General features: G+C 47.5%; 1 protein-coding gene across 1 annotated transcript in view; it reads right to left on the bottom strand.

The window, feature by feature from the left end:
• Positions 1-14652, bottom strand: part of Rpn2 (Regulatory particle non-ATPase 2) — a 36007-nt gene extending 21355 nt beyond the window's left edge. The window contains exons 1-13 of the mRNA XM_089543074.1: positions 14451-14652; positions 14055-14172; positions 13928-13991; positions 13764-13869; positions 12951-13141; positions 10092-10235; positions 7793-7861; positions 7561-7694; positions 5907-5978; positions 4746-4878; positions 2301-2389; positions 1183-1261; positions 306-479 (exon numbers count right to left, since the gene is read on the bottom strand). Coding sequence (XP_089399200.1) covers positions 306-479; positions 1183-1261; positions 2301-2389; positions 4746-4878; positions 5907-5978; positions 7561-7694; positions 7793-7861; positions 10092-10235; positions 12951-13141; positions 13764-13869; positions 13928-13991; positions 14055-14172; positions 14451-14484 — 1407 coding nt within the window. The 5' untranslated portion in view covers positions 14485-14652. The remainder of the gene's footprint in view (positions 1-305; positions 480-1182; positions 1262-2300; positions 2390-4745; positions 4879-5906; positions 5979-7560; positions 7695-7792; positions 7862-10091; positions 10236-12950; positions 13142-13763; positions 13870-13927; positions 13992-14054; positions 14173-14450) is intronic.
• Positions 14653-14982: the final 330 nt, after the last annotated feature.

The following is a 14982-nucleotide window of genomic DNA, read 5'->3' as shown; positions in this document are numbered from 1 at the left end:
TTTGGTTAGCGTCAGTTTTCTCTCAACAATCTCGAGAACCCAACCAGATGGACGTCCGTCGAAAATATTTTCGTTTAAAGCTAACAGAAGCGCCCTTCCAAGATGCATGCAGATGTTTGCAGCATATCCATGTGGTTGGTCGGACAATATTTTTTTGTGTGTGTGATTTTTAGGCCCTAAAGACCAGCTACTCTTTTAAGAAGTTCAAACACTTAGTGCACAATACTGTTGAGCATTCCTGTCAACCATAAATTATAATATGGAAGTCTCTTGAAGCTGTTCACAGCTGTGCCCCCGAGACAAACCTCGTTAGTGGCATCCCTGAGTTGTGACAGGAGGTAGTCGGTGATTGCAGTCCCGTGGTTCGCATGGATCAGGCCCAGCGCATACAGCCCACCGCCCTCTGTGTAGCCACTTCCGGGGCCCGATTCTTTCGGCAGGTATGATGACATCAGGTGAAGTGCCTCCTTCTCGTGGCCCTGCACACCGCACACAGACAACAACAAATTTGCACCAGGACACCTGCAGCGGCCTAGCCTTCACTTTTATGACGCATGCTATGACAAGGTTCAAGAAAGATAATGGTAAAATTTAAATGCACAAGCCTGACTGGGCAGCAACACAGCATGTGTAATTCAGTAACCTCCTATGACCATCAAAATTCATATATGCACATTCTGGTTCATTCAGTCCTCAAATTATATCAACGCTGATACAACCACATGCTTTGAATCCATGCACTCAAAATGATTCATCACTATTTATTTGTATGGATACTACTGTATAGATGACCGTGTTTACCAAGTCTACACGAAGTATTAATGACTGGAAACAGCTCCCGAACGAAGTGATGGATGCGCCTGATTTTGAAAATCAGCCTTATTCATTGAATTCATCTGAGCATTTTTTTTTTCCTTATTGAACTATAACCTATACTTCAGTGTGAGCTCTTCATATGTATTTCCTTTATATTGTTCTGCATCGATATTGCACTCTCTGTATGTTTTCCAGTAATTTTAATTTTAGTGTTATTTGTTGTTAACTGGTGTATTCATGTGCATTATGGCGAACTATTTGCCATTGTGTGACCCCCATACATGTAACCCCCCTACAATAATGCCTTCTGGCGATGTAGGTATTCTGAATAAAAAAAAAAATAAAAATCTCGGAACAGCTCTTCACCTTGTGTATGACGCCCAGGCTGGCAGTGGCTGTGAACTTGGCCCAGTTTGTGGCCCGTGCCAACCACTCCAGGTTGTCCCTGCAGCAGACCAAACCCTCAATACACACATCAAGAGATATCTGCACTCCAAGAGGACGACAACTGGCTGGCTCCACAATATGAAGTGCAAAGGAAGAATAACACATTTAGAAGACAAGACTACAAGTCAAGCGAGCATTGTGTTATTTTAGAATGCTCTTTCATAGTCACACAACTATTAGAGCTTCAGCTCTGAGCATCTCAATAACCTCACCCTAATGACACCTGAGAACAGCACCTTATACAGCATAGTCTGTTAACTGCTAGCAGTAAGGAAATTGCGTCGCTCACATAATACGGCATCATTGCACAGTGATTACAGTGCACAAAAGCACTGCACAAATGCCCCAAGGATGTCTTTGGCATTCCAGAAAGTTTTACATAACTATCTGATTTAAAAAAAAACTCTTGGCCACACAGGTTAGCCAGAATGTGTTGGTAAATCAGACAGTCTCCTCTGTGGTTTCTTTTTTTTCCTCGCAATTCATCCCATAAAGCTTCGCGGCCGGGCGCCCCACCCCGGCCGCTAGTGCAGTGTGCCGCGTGCGCTATTAGTCCGAGACAGGACGCTACATGCGCGTGGCTATGTACATAGAGTTTACTTCTTGTGTAAGTGATTGTGCGCAGTGGCCGCTCGCGCGCACTTATTTTCGAACAATGGTTGGACATTAGCACACGAGCGGCGCGAACTTGATTACTTTTGTATTTTGTAAATAGTGTACAAAGCTCTCCCCTGTCCTTTCTTGCTGTCGCTCCCGTCTATACTTCTCCTCACTATCCTCTCCCTTTCCTTTTCGTTTCCGCCGGCTGCAGCTCGGGTGCTTAAGATATTAGATAGCAATTGCCGCGGCCGGCAACACTCTTCTGCTTCACTTTTTTATTTTTTTTTAATAAACCACTACCACCACCACCACCATAAAGCTTGTGGTGAACTGTGCCATTTGTTGTTAGATGCACAAATTACGAGTACATTACAACCCAAGAGCTGGCTTCTCCAGGACGCAAAGAATTTCAGCCACAGGAAGAAATGGAAGCCCACCTGAGGAAGAGGTCGCTGGTGGTGCCGCAGTGCATCAGGGAGTTTGCAATCACCGTGGCCGTGTGGCAGACTGAATTCCGCACAGCGTCCTGCAACAAACCATGCACCTCAGTTAACACTGCACTGGGGCTGCCCAGTAGTAGTAGTAGTGCAGCAGTGGCGAGAAACACTGAGCCGATAACGGTGATGACAAACAGGTCAACCAGAGGCTACAAAGCACAGACAGAAAACACAGCTATGCTAGTATTGAAAGGGTTGAGATTATGATGCCTTGCCATGCAGAAAGCGGCAGACCTAATCATATCCCATAGAGCACTCATTCTGCACGCATTAATAACATAGCAGACACTTGCAAAGGCAAATTAAGATCGATTTTTGGATATAACATACAATGCGAGAACCAGGATGAGATGTATCAACAGCCAATGCAAAAAATAACTCGAACTAGTGCAGTATTTCTAACTTAACTGAGTATTTTTGAAGTTCAAGGATTTTTCGGACTGCTCAATTACTCAAACCATTTTCTGCGTCCTGCAAAGTCCAAAAAAATCAGTCAGCAACTGTGATGCCATGCTTTTTCTTTTTGCGACTACCTTTTCAATGCAAGGCCATTTAATTCATTGCTTTTATGTGACAACCCATCTGGAACACACATCCTTTTTAGGGGCACTTCTGATAAGATGAATAAATTTTCATAGCCTCTTCAGGTCTGTCCCAAAGGAAGTCTACTAGAAGTGAGATGCAGAATGTAGTCTCTCAACGTAAAATGTCTGTAGTGCAGAAGCTGGACGCAAAGAATACTCCACATGCAAGTGGTGCATGTAACACATGAGTTCGGCCTAATCTTTTATAACCTAAAACAGCCACCTTGACGAGGCTCCTCTGTATTCTGGCAGGTGCCCTGGTACAAACCTAGCACAACTGCTGTTAAAGGTTCAGTGAAGAGGAATCTGAACTCGTCTTTTTCCCGCGGGAACTCGACCTACACGTTCTGAGCATTCATAGAAACTTCGACTTATTTCCCTGTGTGGCCGATTTCCCTAATTAAATCGAATTAACGTTCGGCTCTTGCCTTTATTTTTTTAATTCTCCCCGTACGGTGGGCGGAGTCGACCAATGCGTGGAGTGCCTTTCAGCCAGCTCCGTGGAGGCTTTGCTTTCGCTTTATTTTGTTTTTTAGGTTTCCGTGAATAGTTTCATTCGCAAATAATATACAGTCGCCGACTGATTTTTCGGACTCCAAAAATTCGGACATGCTCGATTATTCAGACTGCTTCGTGGCACCGCCACTCTCCCCATAGACCGTAATGTATAACAACTGCCGAAAGTTCGGACATCTTGCAGCCTCTCGTTTGATTTTTCGGACACTCCTTGAGCCAACTCGACCGGCAGCACTTGCCACACCGACGCTCACCGACGCGCGGTTCACTTCGCTCAACGCCATTTTTGTTTTGAACTGAGCCTCCTTGCTGCCCCGCGAGGTGGCGCTACTGCAAATTCCCGCTCATCATCATCGTTTCCGCGTGGTTCGGTAGCGCGCCGCATGGTGGCGCGCCACACCAGTTCCGGCCGCAGCTTAGTAAGCCATCTCAAGGCAATCCAGGAGCCGCTTTGTTTGTTTATCCGGCAGCAAGCCCGCGAGAGCGCCGTGGTAGCACGCAGCACTGGAGATGCGATATTAGCCTAGGGCGGCTTACAGCCGGCGTTTTGTCATCGAAAGGGGTCTGTTGAACCCCGAGGAGCAGTATCAAGATGTTTCGTTGAAGCGCGCGTGAGCATTGACTTATGCAACGCCAGGCCGGCGGCAGCAAGCCCGCGAGAGCGCCGTGGTAGCACGCAGCGGTGCAGATGCGATGAGGCCCGACGGCTCTCGAAACGATGTGGGGGAGGAGGCAAGTAGAGGAGGTGGTGAAAGAAGGAACGGAGAAGAGGAGGAGGAGAGGCGGCGTTGGGCGAGGAGACATATGCAACGCCAGCCCGGGATCAGCCAGTGCATGCAAATAAACGATTTCTTTCTCTTTTTTTTTCTGAATTTGTTTTTTCGGACACCTGTTTATTCGGACATTTCCGCGGTCCCCGTGAGGTCCGAATAAACGGTCGGCGACTGTAGCCGCAAAATAAGCCCGCAGAAATAAAAATAACACGCGGACTATTTGCTACTATGGATTACTACATATTACTCCGCTGATGGCAGAGCGGCAAGCCGCCACGGGACTGGGTGAAAGGCACTCCACGCATTGGTCGACTCCGCCCACCGTACGGGGAGAATTAAAAAAAAAAAGGCGGGAGCCAGGCGTTAATCTGATTTAATTAGGGAAATCGGCCACACAGGGCAATAAATCAAAGTTTCTAAGGATGCTCGGAACGTGTAGATTGAGTTCCCGCGGCAAAAAGACGAGTCCAGATTCCTCTTCACTGCTGCACCTTTAAGCTACCAATGCCCACCTTGGTCTGCTTGAGGATGAGCAGGTCCGTGTGGTTGCTGCGGATGAGAAACTGCAGGTGCAGCCCTATGGTCACCTCCCCACTCAGGATGGTGGCCAACTTGTCCACCTGGCTGGCATGTCCACCCGCGGGGCTGCGAAGCAAAAGGACCAATTAGCCGGGGGCTTTCAAGAGCAGCTGAGGTAGCCGCAAAATATGTTCTTTCATAGCACAGAGCTCCAGTTCTGAAGCAGGCCCCTTCGGACGGTCATTAACTGCGACCTAGAGAAGCTAAAGCATTGATAGCTTTAGCTTAACCTTGCTGCAGTGAATGCCATTATAGTGAAATTTCCACTACAATTATTCCATTCCCCTGTCAACACCATTAATAACATATTTGATTCGATATCTGCAGGCATCTCTTCATAAATTCGTATTCGATTCGTACTCGTAAATTTTAACATTTGTACCCCCCTCCTTACCTGTGTAAACCCCTACACTACTATACCTGTCATAACATGTAAACAAAAATTTATCTACAACTCCAAAGCTTTGCTCAACACAACTGCCCATTTATGAAAGTAAACAATAGCAAAGTGTTCTCCATGGGACCGTTAGCTATGTCTGCCTCCTCAACTTTTTCACCACCTCAGACTTCCCGTCTTGGTGCGCTCGCTTTCCATGTCGCAAATGTGGAGAGGTCTAACCTTTGCGGTGTCAAAGCAGCTCGGACATTGTCACGTTAGAATATGGGTCCAGATATCGCAGCACCAAAAACTTCGTCGAGGGGGCAAAGAGGACAGGAAGATTTTTGAAAAGGTGCCAGGAGGCAGGTTAGAACAAAGTGGTAAACAGATCTTACAGCATTCTCATGTAACTAAAGTCAGCACTTGTGCCTCTCTTAGCCCATGTTGCAGAGTAGGTCAAGCAACGACAAACAACAACCAAAAAGAAAGGCAACGAACCACACCAATTTTGCTCAATTATGAGCTGAGAAAAAGAGGAGATAAACAGCCAACTAACAATATGTGCTAGCACACATTACGAATGGACTGGTACAGTCACAACAGTCCTGTGCGACCCCAGAAACTCTTCCCCTGCTCAGGCAGCAGCGGTCAGCGTGCATGTCTTCCTTGTTTTCACCCTTGTGGCTGGAAGACAAAAGAGAGGAAGGCAACTCACGTGGCATCTTCAGTGGCTGGCGGTGCCTCAGCGGGTGTGTCTGCTGACTCCACTGCTGCTGGTGCTGCTGCCCTGCAGACACACAAAGACACACTTAGCCACACCACATCAGCATCTCCGGCTGACTAAAGAGGTGTCTACCATGCGTATCCTGGAACGACAGGCAGCTTCTCGCAAGCGGTCACTCCATGGCACAATACTGTTTATCTAGTGCATGTCCTTGACCAAGCTAATATGAATGCGTACCGCTATTTTTTCTCTTCTCTGTTTTTCTTCTTTTCTGTTGAAAGCAGAAGGCCTCCCAAGACCAGAATGGGAGTGAACAGCACTTTTCACCAGCAAGCTACAGAACTTTTAGCAACAGCCTTGCCTTGCAAGAAAAAAATCTCACTATATCAAGTCTCGATATATCAAAGGCAACCAATAATTTGTTCAAGTTATCCGGAGCTATCCAGCACAGCAGCATTAACCCTTTCGCTGTCACGGACGTACCGGTACGTTTTCGCGCTTCCCCCCCACAGTGTCACTGACGTACCGGTACGTTCCCTATCGTGCGTTCGAAACTTCGCGCTTGAGCGCAAAGCTGACGCTCTTGGACTAGCCGCGCCATCTGTTGAATCTTTCTACAAGTTCGTATTTTCGCCCCTTACTGTTTTGGTACATGTATTGAAGAGTACGGAGCGACTACGATCCCACCCCTCTCTCTTTGCCGAGTGGCGCGGTCGCTCCGCGTTCGCTGGATCATGACGCGCCCGCGTGTGGTTATGGGTCCAAGGGTTGTTCTGCCATCTGCCGTTATTTTGCAGGTTTTTATTTTTCTTCTGTCGGCATGTGAGCTACGGTGCTTCAAGTTCAAGGGCGCACGCCGTTGCCACTCCGAGAGTCAAAGAAACCGACACATGACTCGATCGCTGCTTTCGCTCTCTCGTCGCACCCTCGCTTGCGGCTGGCAACAGCAAACGTAAAGCTCCTCTAACTTTGTTTTAGCCTTTTTCCATCTCCCTCTCTCATCTTTATTACACAGCGTCCCATTTCTCTCCGTTTTGCGGGCCACTGAAAGCACACCCCCGCTGCGCGCGGTTACTTTCGGATATGGCTGACCGCGCGGGACCTTCCTCTGCGCATTGGAGCGGTGGCTCTTCCGATTCTGAATACGAGCCGAGCTCGGATTCGGACTCGGACAGCATCTCATCCGAGGAAGAGGCGAGTTCCGCATCGTCAGATTCTGATGTTGAAACAGCGGGACCATCATCCCGGAAGCGTGCGACACTGGGGGTGTGTCACGGGCAAAAACACCCGACAGCGAAAGGGTTAAGTGAACATGGCAGGATGATAGGATAGGATAGGATAACTTTATTTGGCTCTAGCACAAGTGCTGTTATGCGGTCAGATGAGTCCATCCGCAACGGTTGGTTGCCCCTATCCCAGGGCTTCACTGGATGCTGCCGTCAGCTGAGCTCGCCGTATCAAACCGATCTGGTCATCGTGGCAGTCGCTGGAGAGCAGACCCTCCCATTGCTCCACACTTGGGTTTTGTACAACTGGGACGACGTCGACTTTTTGACATACACATGTTATGTGATACAGTGTAGGTTTTTCATGGCACCACGAACAATTGTGTGCGTAAAGTGTGGGGTGAATATGAGAAACTTGCCCTCCTCCTCCTCCACCTGCTCCGCCTGTTCCTCCTCCAAGGGTGCGCAACGCCTGCAGCACCCGTGTCAGGAACTGCTGGGTGGCACTCTCGTACAGGTCGAACGCAATCTGGTAGGCCATAAGTGTGGACTCCTGCAGAACGGGAAGAAGGGCACCGCTGGAACCTGACTGCCTCCCCCCACTCAAAGGGTCAGCCCTTCACAACCAGCCAGAGGAAGGACACCACTCACCCCGCTACTATCCAGAAGCCGCAGCAGCACGTCTGCCACCGACTGTGCGTCGTCCAGGAAGATCAGGCACTGCAGAAGTATCACACCCCAGTCATCATCCCTCCCCTGACAGATAACGCTGGCCGCACACGCAACACATACATGTGTTAGAAAGGGCTTTAAAAAGAAAGGAAAATAAAAGTGCCCTGTCCGCACTGCCAGCAGAACCTTGACTATACGACTTTCGGGGGACTCTGAGGGGTGCTCCGCACTGAAGCCGCGGCAGAAAACGTTCTTGAACTAGCCGTCAATGATCACAGGGATGTCTAACCTTATTACCGCCTCTACAATAACTTCATGCTGGCATGAACGTAAGATTGATTTCCCTAAAGCCTTTGTCAACGAAGTGCACGGAAGAACGGGCCAAGCAAGCCGCCGAGTACAGACGGCCGCGGGTCACACGCCTGAAGTCCAAGACTGAGCCTTCTGCAGATTCGTCATTACAGGCCGTCGTGTGCTCAATCGTATCGCTGCGCGCGCATCTCTGTCTTGATTCCAACCTGAAACCAACTTGGTTGACGTCATGTCTGCCAATAAAGTGCTCCGCCAGTCTCTCTCATTCCGGTTGGTTCCCATTAACTGTCGAACAAAGCGGAGCATGCATATTTTTTCGTCCTATAATCGAGGTTTTTAATGCATCATCCCTAGGGGACATTCGCCGGGCCCACACCAATTCGTTGTAAAATGCAGGTCGTTGCATGGATGGGGGATGCATAATCAGCGTTCCACTGTAGTTAGAACAGGCTGAAAGGTCAAACTTATCCAAGAAACAGCAAGGTGCAAAAAGCACAGACAAACACCACTAGTATCTGCTCCGTGTGGCACTGTAGACCCAATGGTGGGACCGCAGCAATGCCAGCCCTATCTGAGGCAAAGCACCTGGTTCTAGGAAAGAGGACTCATCCAGCGTCAAATGGCAAACAAGAAGCCACGGCCAATGGCAGACGGTGCAGCACTAAGCCACAGGAGGCACTACTCCCACAGTGACAAGTCACCATCTACCCTCGCTCCAAAGAGAGAAAAAGAATCAGTCGAGGTGCAACTGCAAGTGTTGTGTTTGAAATTCAGCACAAAACAGGTAGTTTGATCCATGTGGGCTGCCATGTAAACAGGGAACATGCCCATTAGCAACCATGCAGTAACATATGGTACGATACATAGGATTTAATGTTCACATAGTGTGTGTGTGTGTGTGTGTGTGTGTGTGTGTGTGTGTGTGTGTGTGTGTGTGTGTGTGTGTGTGTGTGTGTGTGTGTGTGTGTGTGTGTGTGTGTGTGTGTGTGTGTGTGTGTGTGTGTGTGTGTGTGTGTGTGTGTGTGTGTGTGTGTGTGTGTGTGTGTGTGTGTGTGTGTGTGTGTGTGTGTGTGTGTGTGTGTGTGTGTGTGTGTGTGTGTGTGTGTGTGTGTGTGTGTGTGTGTGTGTGTGTGTGTGTGTGTGTGTGTGTGTGTGTGTGTGTGTGTGTGTGTGTGTGTGTGTGTGTGTGTGTGTGTGTGTGTGTGTGTGTGTGTGTGTGTGTGTGTGTGTGTGTGTGTGTGTGTGTGTGTGTGTGTGTGTGTGTGTGTGTGTGTGTGTGTGTGTGTGTGTGTGTGTGTGTGTGTGTGTGTGTGTGTGTGTGTGTGCGCGCGCGCGCGCGCGTTTTATGACACATAAGCAACTTGGGCCATCATGCATCAAGCACAGGGTTGCAACATATTACAGTTTGTTGCACCAAAAGACTACTGTTTTCATTTTCTAAAGCGCTACAGTTTGTTTATATTTCCTTTTTAGGAACTTAACTCGTGTGAAGTCTCTCCTAAGAGTTCCTAAGTTTCTGCAAAATACTGTGAAATACCTTTTAGTTTCCCAAGGCTTCTGCATGAAAATAGAACATGGTTTTCTATGACCACTTTACCACATTGCTCACAAAGAGGCTTTCTTTACATCAACGAGTATGTAATTATATCGAAGGCGTGTATGGCTACGCAAAGGCATAAGATAACTTCAGTTAAGCAATCTTGCACAGGGGCTATGAGCGACGCAGTGGTGCAGGGCTTCAGAATAACTGTGACCAGCTGGGGCTCTTTAATGCGCAGTGACATCGCACAGCACCTGGGCATTGTGCACTTTGTTTCCACCGAAACGTGGCCGCTGTGGCCAGGATTCAATACTGTAAGCTTCAGCTCAGCAGATGAACAGCAGAACCACTAAATTACTGTGGGGGTTAATCATGCAATAACAACGTACTGCCGATTACATTGAGTATATAATTTCAAAACGGCACCTGGCACATGTTGACATAGTCTGGCGTGGCAAGGTTCTTGTACAGTCGAACCAGTGTGCGCAAAACCTCGTCCTGGAAGGCCCGGTTCTGGACCAGCGTCATGGCCACATTGGTGCTGTAAGCCAGCATGGCCGGGACTTCCTTCTGCAAGCAGACCGCACAACTAAGCTGTGACATCATCTGCTTCCTCCAGGTACACAATGCACACACAAACAACAGCGCCAAAGAACAAGCACCTGCCATCCAAAAATTTAATTTATTCTTGAAGAGAATACATGTCCAACACTGGCTGGATACGCAGCCAAAATGCAAATAGAGTCGTGCAGCTACTTAACTGGCACTTCATTAAACATAATCAAATATATGCAATAATTACTACTAATGGATGCAAGTTGAAATAACTAGAAATGTGTAAAGCAAGCAAATGTAATAGACTACCACAATGAGGAACAATGACGTATACATTAAGTAAACATCATGCATAGCACTCCAGTGAACTCGTTTTTCAGATTTATTATGATGATACATTGGATGCATGCAGCAGGTAGAATGGGATTAATACACAGGAGCTGAAAATTCTTTGTGCTGCACATAAAATTTTTCCAGATGTTTTATACCTGAGGTGGAAAGCTGTTTCACATTATTAGCCTCTATGATGACAGCCATCCTGCCTGACGTGTTATGAGGGGGGGGGGGGGGGGGGTAAGTTGTCTCAATAGTACATTTCTAGTAGTGGATGATGACTAGAGACCGGAAATCTAGGCACTAAACGAAACCCAAAAAGGCAGGCAATCAGGACCCCGCTCCCTTAAAATATATAGGTGTTTAAAACTCAAAAGTAGGCATCTTTAATAATTATCGGAAATTCGACACGGCTGACCTGTTCACACTGCTACGATAAAACGACAGTGCAGGACTAGGGGCGAATTGAGCACAGGAAGCTTGCACCTGCAATAACTGACACCTTATGGTTCTCAGACCTGAAGCTATTTCTGCTCTCCGTGAGCACACTTTGAAAAACAAAAGAACATGCCCCTTTTAAACAATATGTAGGATGCTGTGCAGCGACAGCTGTGGAGACTTCTCTGGGGCCAACCTGGTAACTGCTGCAGAATGCCTTTCAGCATATTTGCATGGAGGGAGCTCCTTGTGGAGGCACTTGGGTGCTTCCTGTGAAGGCATCTCTGGGGTGCCTTTGCAATCACTCCTGACCAGTCAGCATGCCTGCATTCAGTGCAACTGCCACGACAGCGAGGCTGACGGGTCGGCTTGGCAGCGGCTGAGCTGTGCCTATTGAACGCCAATAGGCTACCCCTGCCGCAAACACTCACGCCATCACTGCATGCTTGTGCTGTCCTCGCCCAAACCTACGTCCCCCTCTCTGCCCCTCCTCGCTTGCTAATTAGTGGTACGACCACTGAGGTTGCAGTGATTTTGTGAAAACACATGATACAAAATTCCTGAGACCATAAGCCACACAGTTAATGCTTCGAAACCTTTTCTTACCTCGTACAAGGCTAGTGGTTAGTAGGGCGAAATTGGGACAGACAGCTCATAGCGGCTCATGACTTCAGTTGACATGGACATACCCTCCCCCGCCCTACAGAACGTGCCTGATGTGCAAAACAGTCATAAGGCCTAAACATTTCGTTCTGCCCTGATTGCTCGGTGCTTGCAGGTGCAGGAATCAGTTGTGCCATATTTTAAAATTGTGTTGGTTGCTTTTCCCACTACGTCATGAGGGGGGAGGTGGAAGCAAATTATTTTTCTCTGAAATCTCCCCAAAATAGCAATATTCGCTCAGAACCAGCATAAAGGCGGAAAACACCAAGTCCTATTTCTGAGCACGTGTAAATATTATGTGTGAATCCCGGTATACCATATATATGCGCTTAAAACAGCAGCCAACGAGGCACACAACACAGCAAGGAGACATGACACGAGGCTGACTAACAACTCAGTTGTTAGTCATGAGCTGAACCAACTAGCTCAGATCCAGATTATCCTGCAACACCATATATATGCCGGAAAATTCTGAGATAAGAAATGCCGGGCCATACTGGCAATGTTGTAAAGGAGATGCGCATATTCTTCTTTACAACACCCTGTCACAATGCACTAATAAGAAATATATGAAATAGAATACTGATTATGAAAATCCCTGCTTTTAGCTGACATATCAAAGTAAGTGGCAGGACTTGCAAATCGCTGAATGTTCCTGTCTGGATGCCCCAGTGCACCGTATGCACCGTGACAGGCATAGTTTTTCCAGCAGAAACAAAAGTCTGCAAAAAAAAAAAACCTGAATAACAGCAGTTTTCGTTGAATAACCCAATCTGTATCTAAATATGAGCTCTAAAATATACCTCCCAATATTTCCTCCCCAAATTTCACAAGAAATAAAAGCCAAAGGCCCCACATATATTGAAACCTGTCTTGTTTACCACCCGGTCTCTTTTTCTTAGTTCAGTTCACATACTTGACAATATGAAGAAGCATGTTGCTGGGAGCAACCTGTGTTGGCTTGCAACTCACTAGAACAGGCCAGCAGATACGTGCTGGGAATACTGGAATTTTTAGTAAACACAGAAGAATAGGAGGGATGTAGTGCAACCATATGTATGTTATTCATGCATGGCAGGCGCGTAATAAAACTGCAGCAACCGAAATGTGGGCAGTTTCTTAATTCTCAGTGCCTTCGTGGAAACAGGGAAAAGAAACATCAATGTCCATGGCATAGCCATGACTCTGAGCACACATATTTGGCATTGCTACTAGTATTTCTATACATACCAAAAGGCAAAACAAAGCGAAATGAAAAGCTTTACACTGCATGGGCCCTACTTTGACAGCACTTACCGAGGACACGATGGCTTTCTCGAACATGTCCATGCGATGCGTCTCCAGTGCAATGCCCACAGCCTGTCGGTACTGCTTGTCATCGAAGCAACGCTGAAACATGCGGTTCACGATGGCCTCCAGGCGCTCATCCACGGGCTCACTGACCTCGGGCTGCTTGCGCAGCTTTATGTAGTGGTCGATGGACTTAGCTGCGAACACAAGAAGCACGTCTCAGGTGTCTGCTGTTTAAAAGAGCAACGAGTAACATGCTAATATGGGCAATGCTACTCTTGACTGTTTTTGCCTGAAGAGGAAAATCCTTTAGAAGGAATTTTTTATCCACAGCACCACAGAACCTTCAGGAATATCTTCTCACCCAATTTACAGAATAGATTTCAGCACAGCGAAGACATACTAGCGTCGACATGTGCCAGACTAGTTCGACCTGCCAGGTCAATCCACACGCACAGGAGGTGCCCAGCCAATCTGGTGTACATCCACACTAGCATGTTTCCACTACGCTGAAACTCTCCAATAGTTGCCTCCTGCATTGTGTGCAAGTAGGAACTATTACCAGCCAGATCTATTACAGCCTGTAGACTTAAACCTCTGGGCTGATCCTTGACCACTACTATGTGACTAGCATACGCCCAGGAAGGGCTGTCCATCCTTATTCTATTTTTAGCCATCACATCCAGTCCCACCGTTCAAGCCAACCAGCTTGCACACAAAATGATGCACTCTGAATACAACACCAAATACACTTGCCTGCAATAATGCACAGTAAAGTTCTAAAGACAGCTGCAAAACTGGAAAGAAAATTCTACGTACATATGATGGTCTGCACGTACTCCGATGACGCAGTCACATCAAAGAGGTCATTCGCACCCAGGGCATAGGTGAGGGAGTCTTCAAACGAACCGAGATGGTAGTACACCTGAGGGACCAAGATCATTAAGCACGACTCTTGGCTGGCGCAGGATGCCACAACCAACCTTAGAAGCAACAAGTGCGGCCAGTTGCCTTTCAGGAAATGCATTGTCTTCGTACAGGACTTCACTGAAAATAGCAACAAAGTAAGCTTTAGCTAAACGCACTCGGCTTAAAAAAGCAAGTCATTACATCTTCTCGATTGCTTCGGATATCTCTGCCCAGAACTCGTCCACGATGTTGTCCAGTTTCTTCAAGGCAAACACTTTCAGCTCCGTCTGGTTCTCTTCAAGCAGGGAAATTATTCCCGCTGAAATGAGAGAGATCGAAGTTCTTTTATCGCGTTCAAAGAACATATATTCCGTGTCGTTCCATAAAGCTATCGTACGATCACCGACCATAAAATACTCAAGCAACGCCAGCGTGCCTGCTTTTGATCAATGAACACAGCATAGTAATGTCTAAATGTGTGCGAGAACCAGCGACAAGCTCCCGAACAAGAGGCTCCGGTGAGCCAGTTTCTGTGCACGAAGGTGTGTTCAGACATGAAATATCAAAAGCTACAGCCATAACTCCCTCGTATCTTACCTGCTGAAGTAATGTTCATCGTTGACTGCACCATTTGCAGTGAATTTGCTGTGTCACTCCAGCGGGTTCCAAACAAGACGAACGAATTCCCCTGAATCACGACGGACGCCCCAATGTTCTTCGGCTTGACTATAGGCTTCGTAATCACATGTGCTAGATCAACGCCATAGTATGGACATACCTCTCAATCAGCACTAGGGTGTCTATCAGCGCCTCGATCCATTAGAAACCATAGAGCAGTGCGAACACTGTAGTGTTACCACCGGCGGCGGCGGAAAACGGACCACTTTTGCGATTACCGCCGCGGGCTACAGAGGGAGGGCGCTGCGTGCAACTGGTAGATAAGACTGATGGGCATGATGGGCGGGTTGGTACGACATTCTAGGAAAAAGGAAGGGACGAGACACAGCGCTGACTAACAACTGAAGTTTTATTCAGAGCGCCTCTGTTTAAGTACAAGTAGCCACATCTGATAAAACACGGGAAAACAAGACAATAAAATCTACGATGATATAAGAAACTCGTGTTCTTT

Source organism: Amblyomma mixtum, chromosome 5 (genome assembly GCF_055824585.1).
Source record: "Amblyomma mixtum isolate Tamu chromosome 5, ASM5582458v1, whole genome shotgun sequence".
In the NCBI taxonomy this organism is placed as follows: Eukaryota; Metazoa; Arthropoda; class Arachnida; order Ixodida; family Ixodidae; genus Amblyomma; species Amblyomma mixtum.
This window is presented reverse-complemented; position numbering and strand designations above follow the sequence as displayed.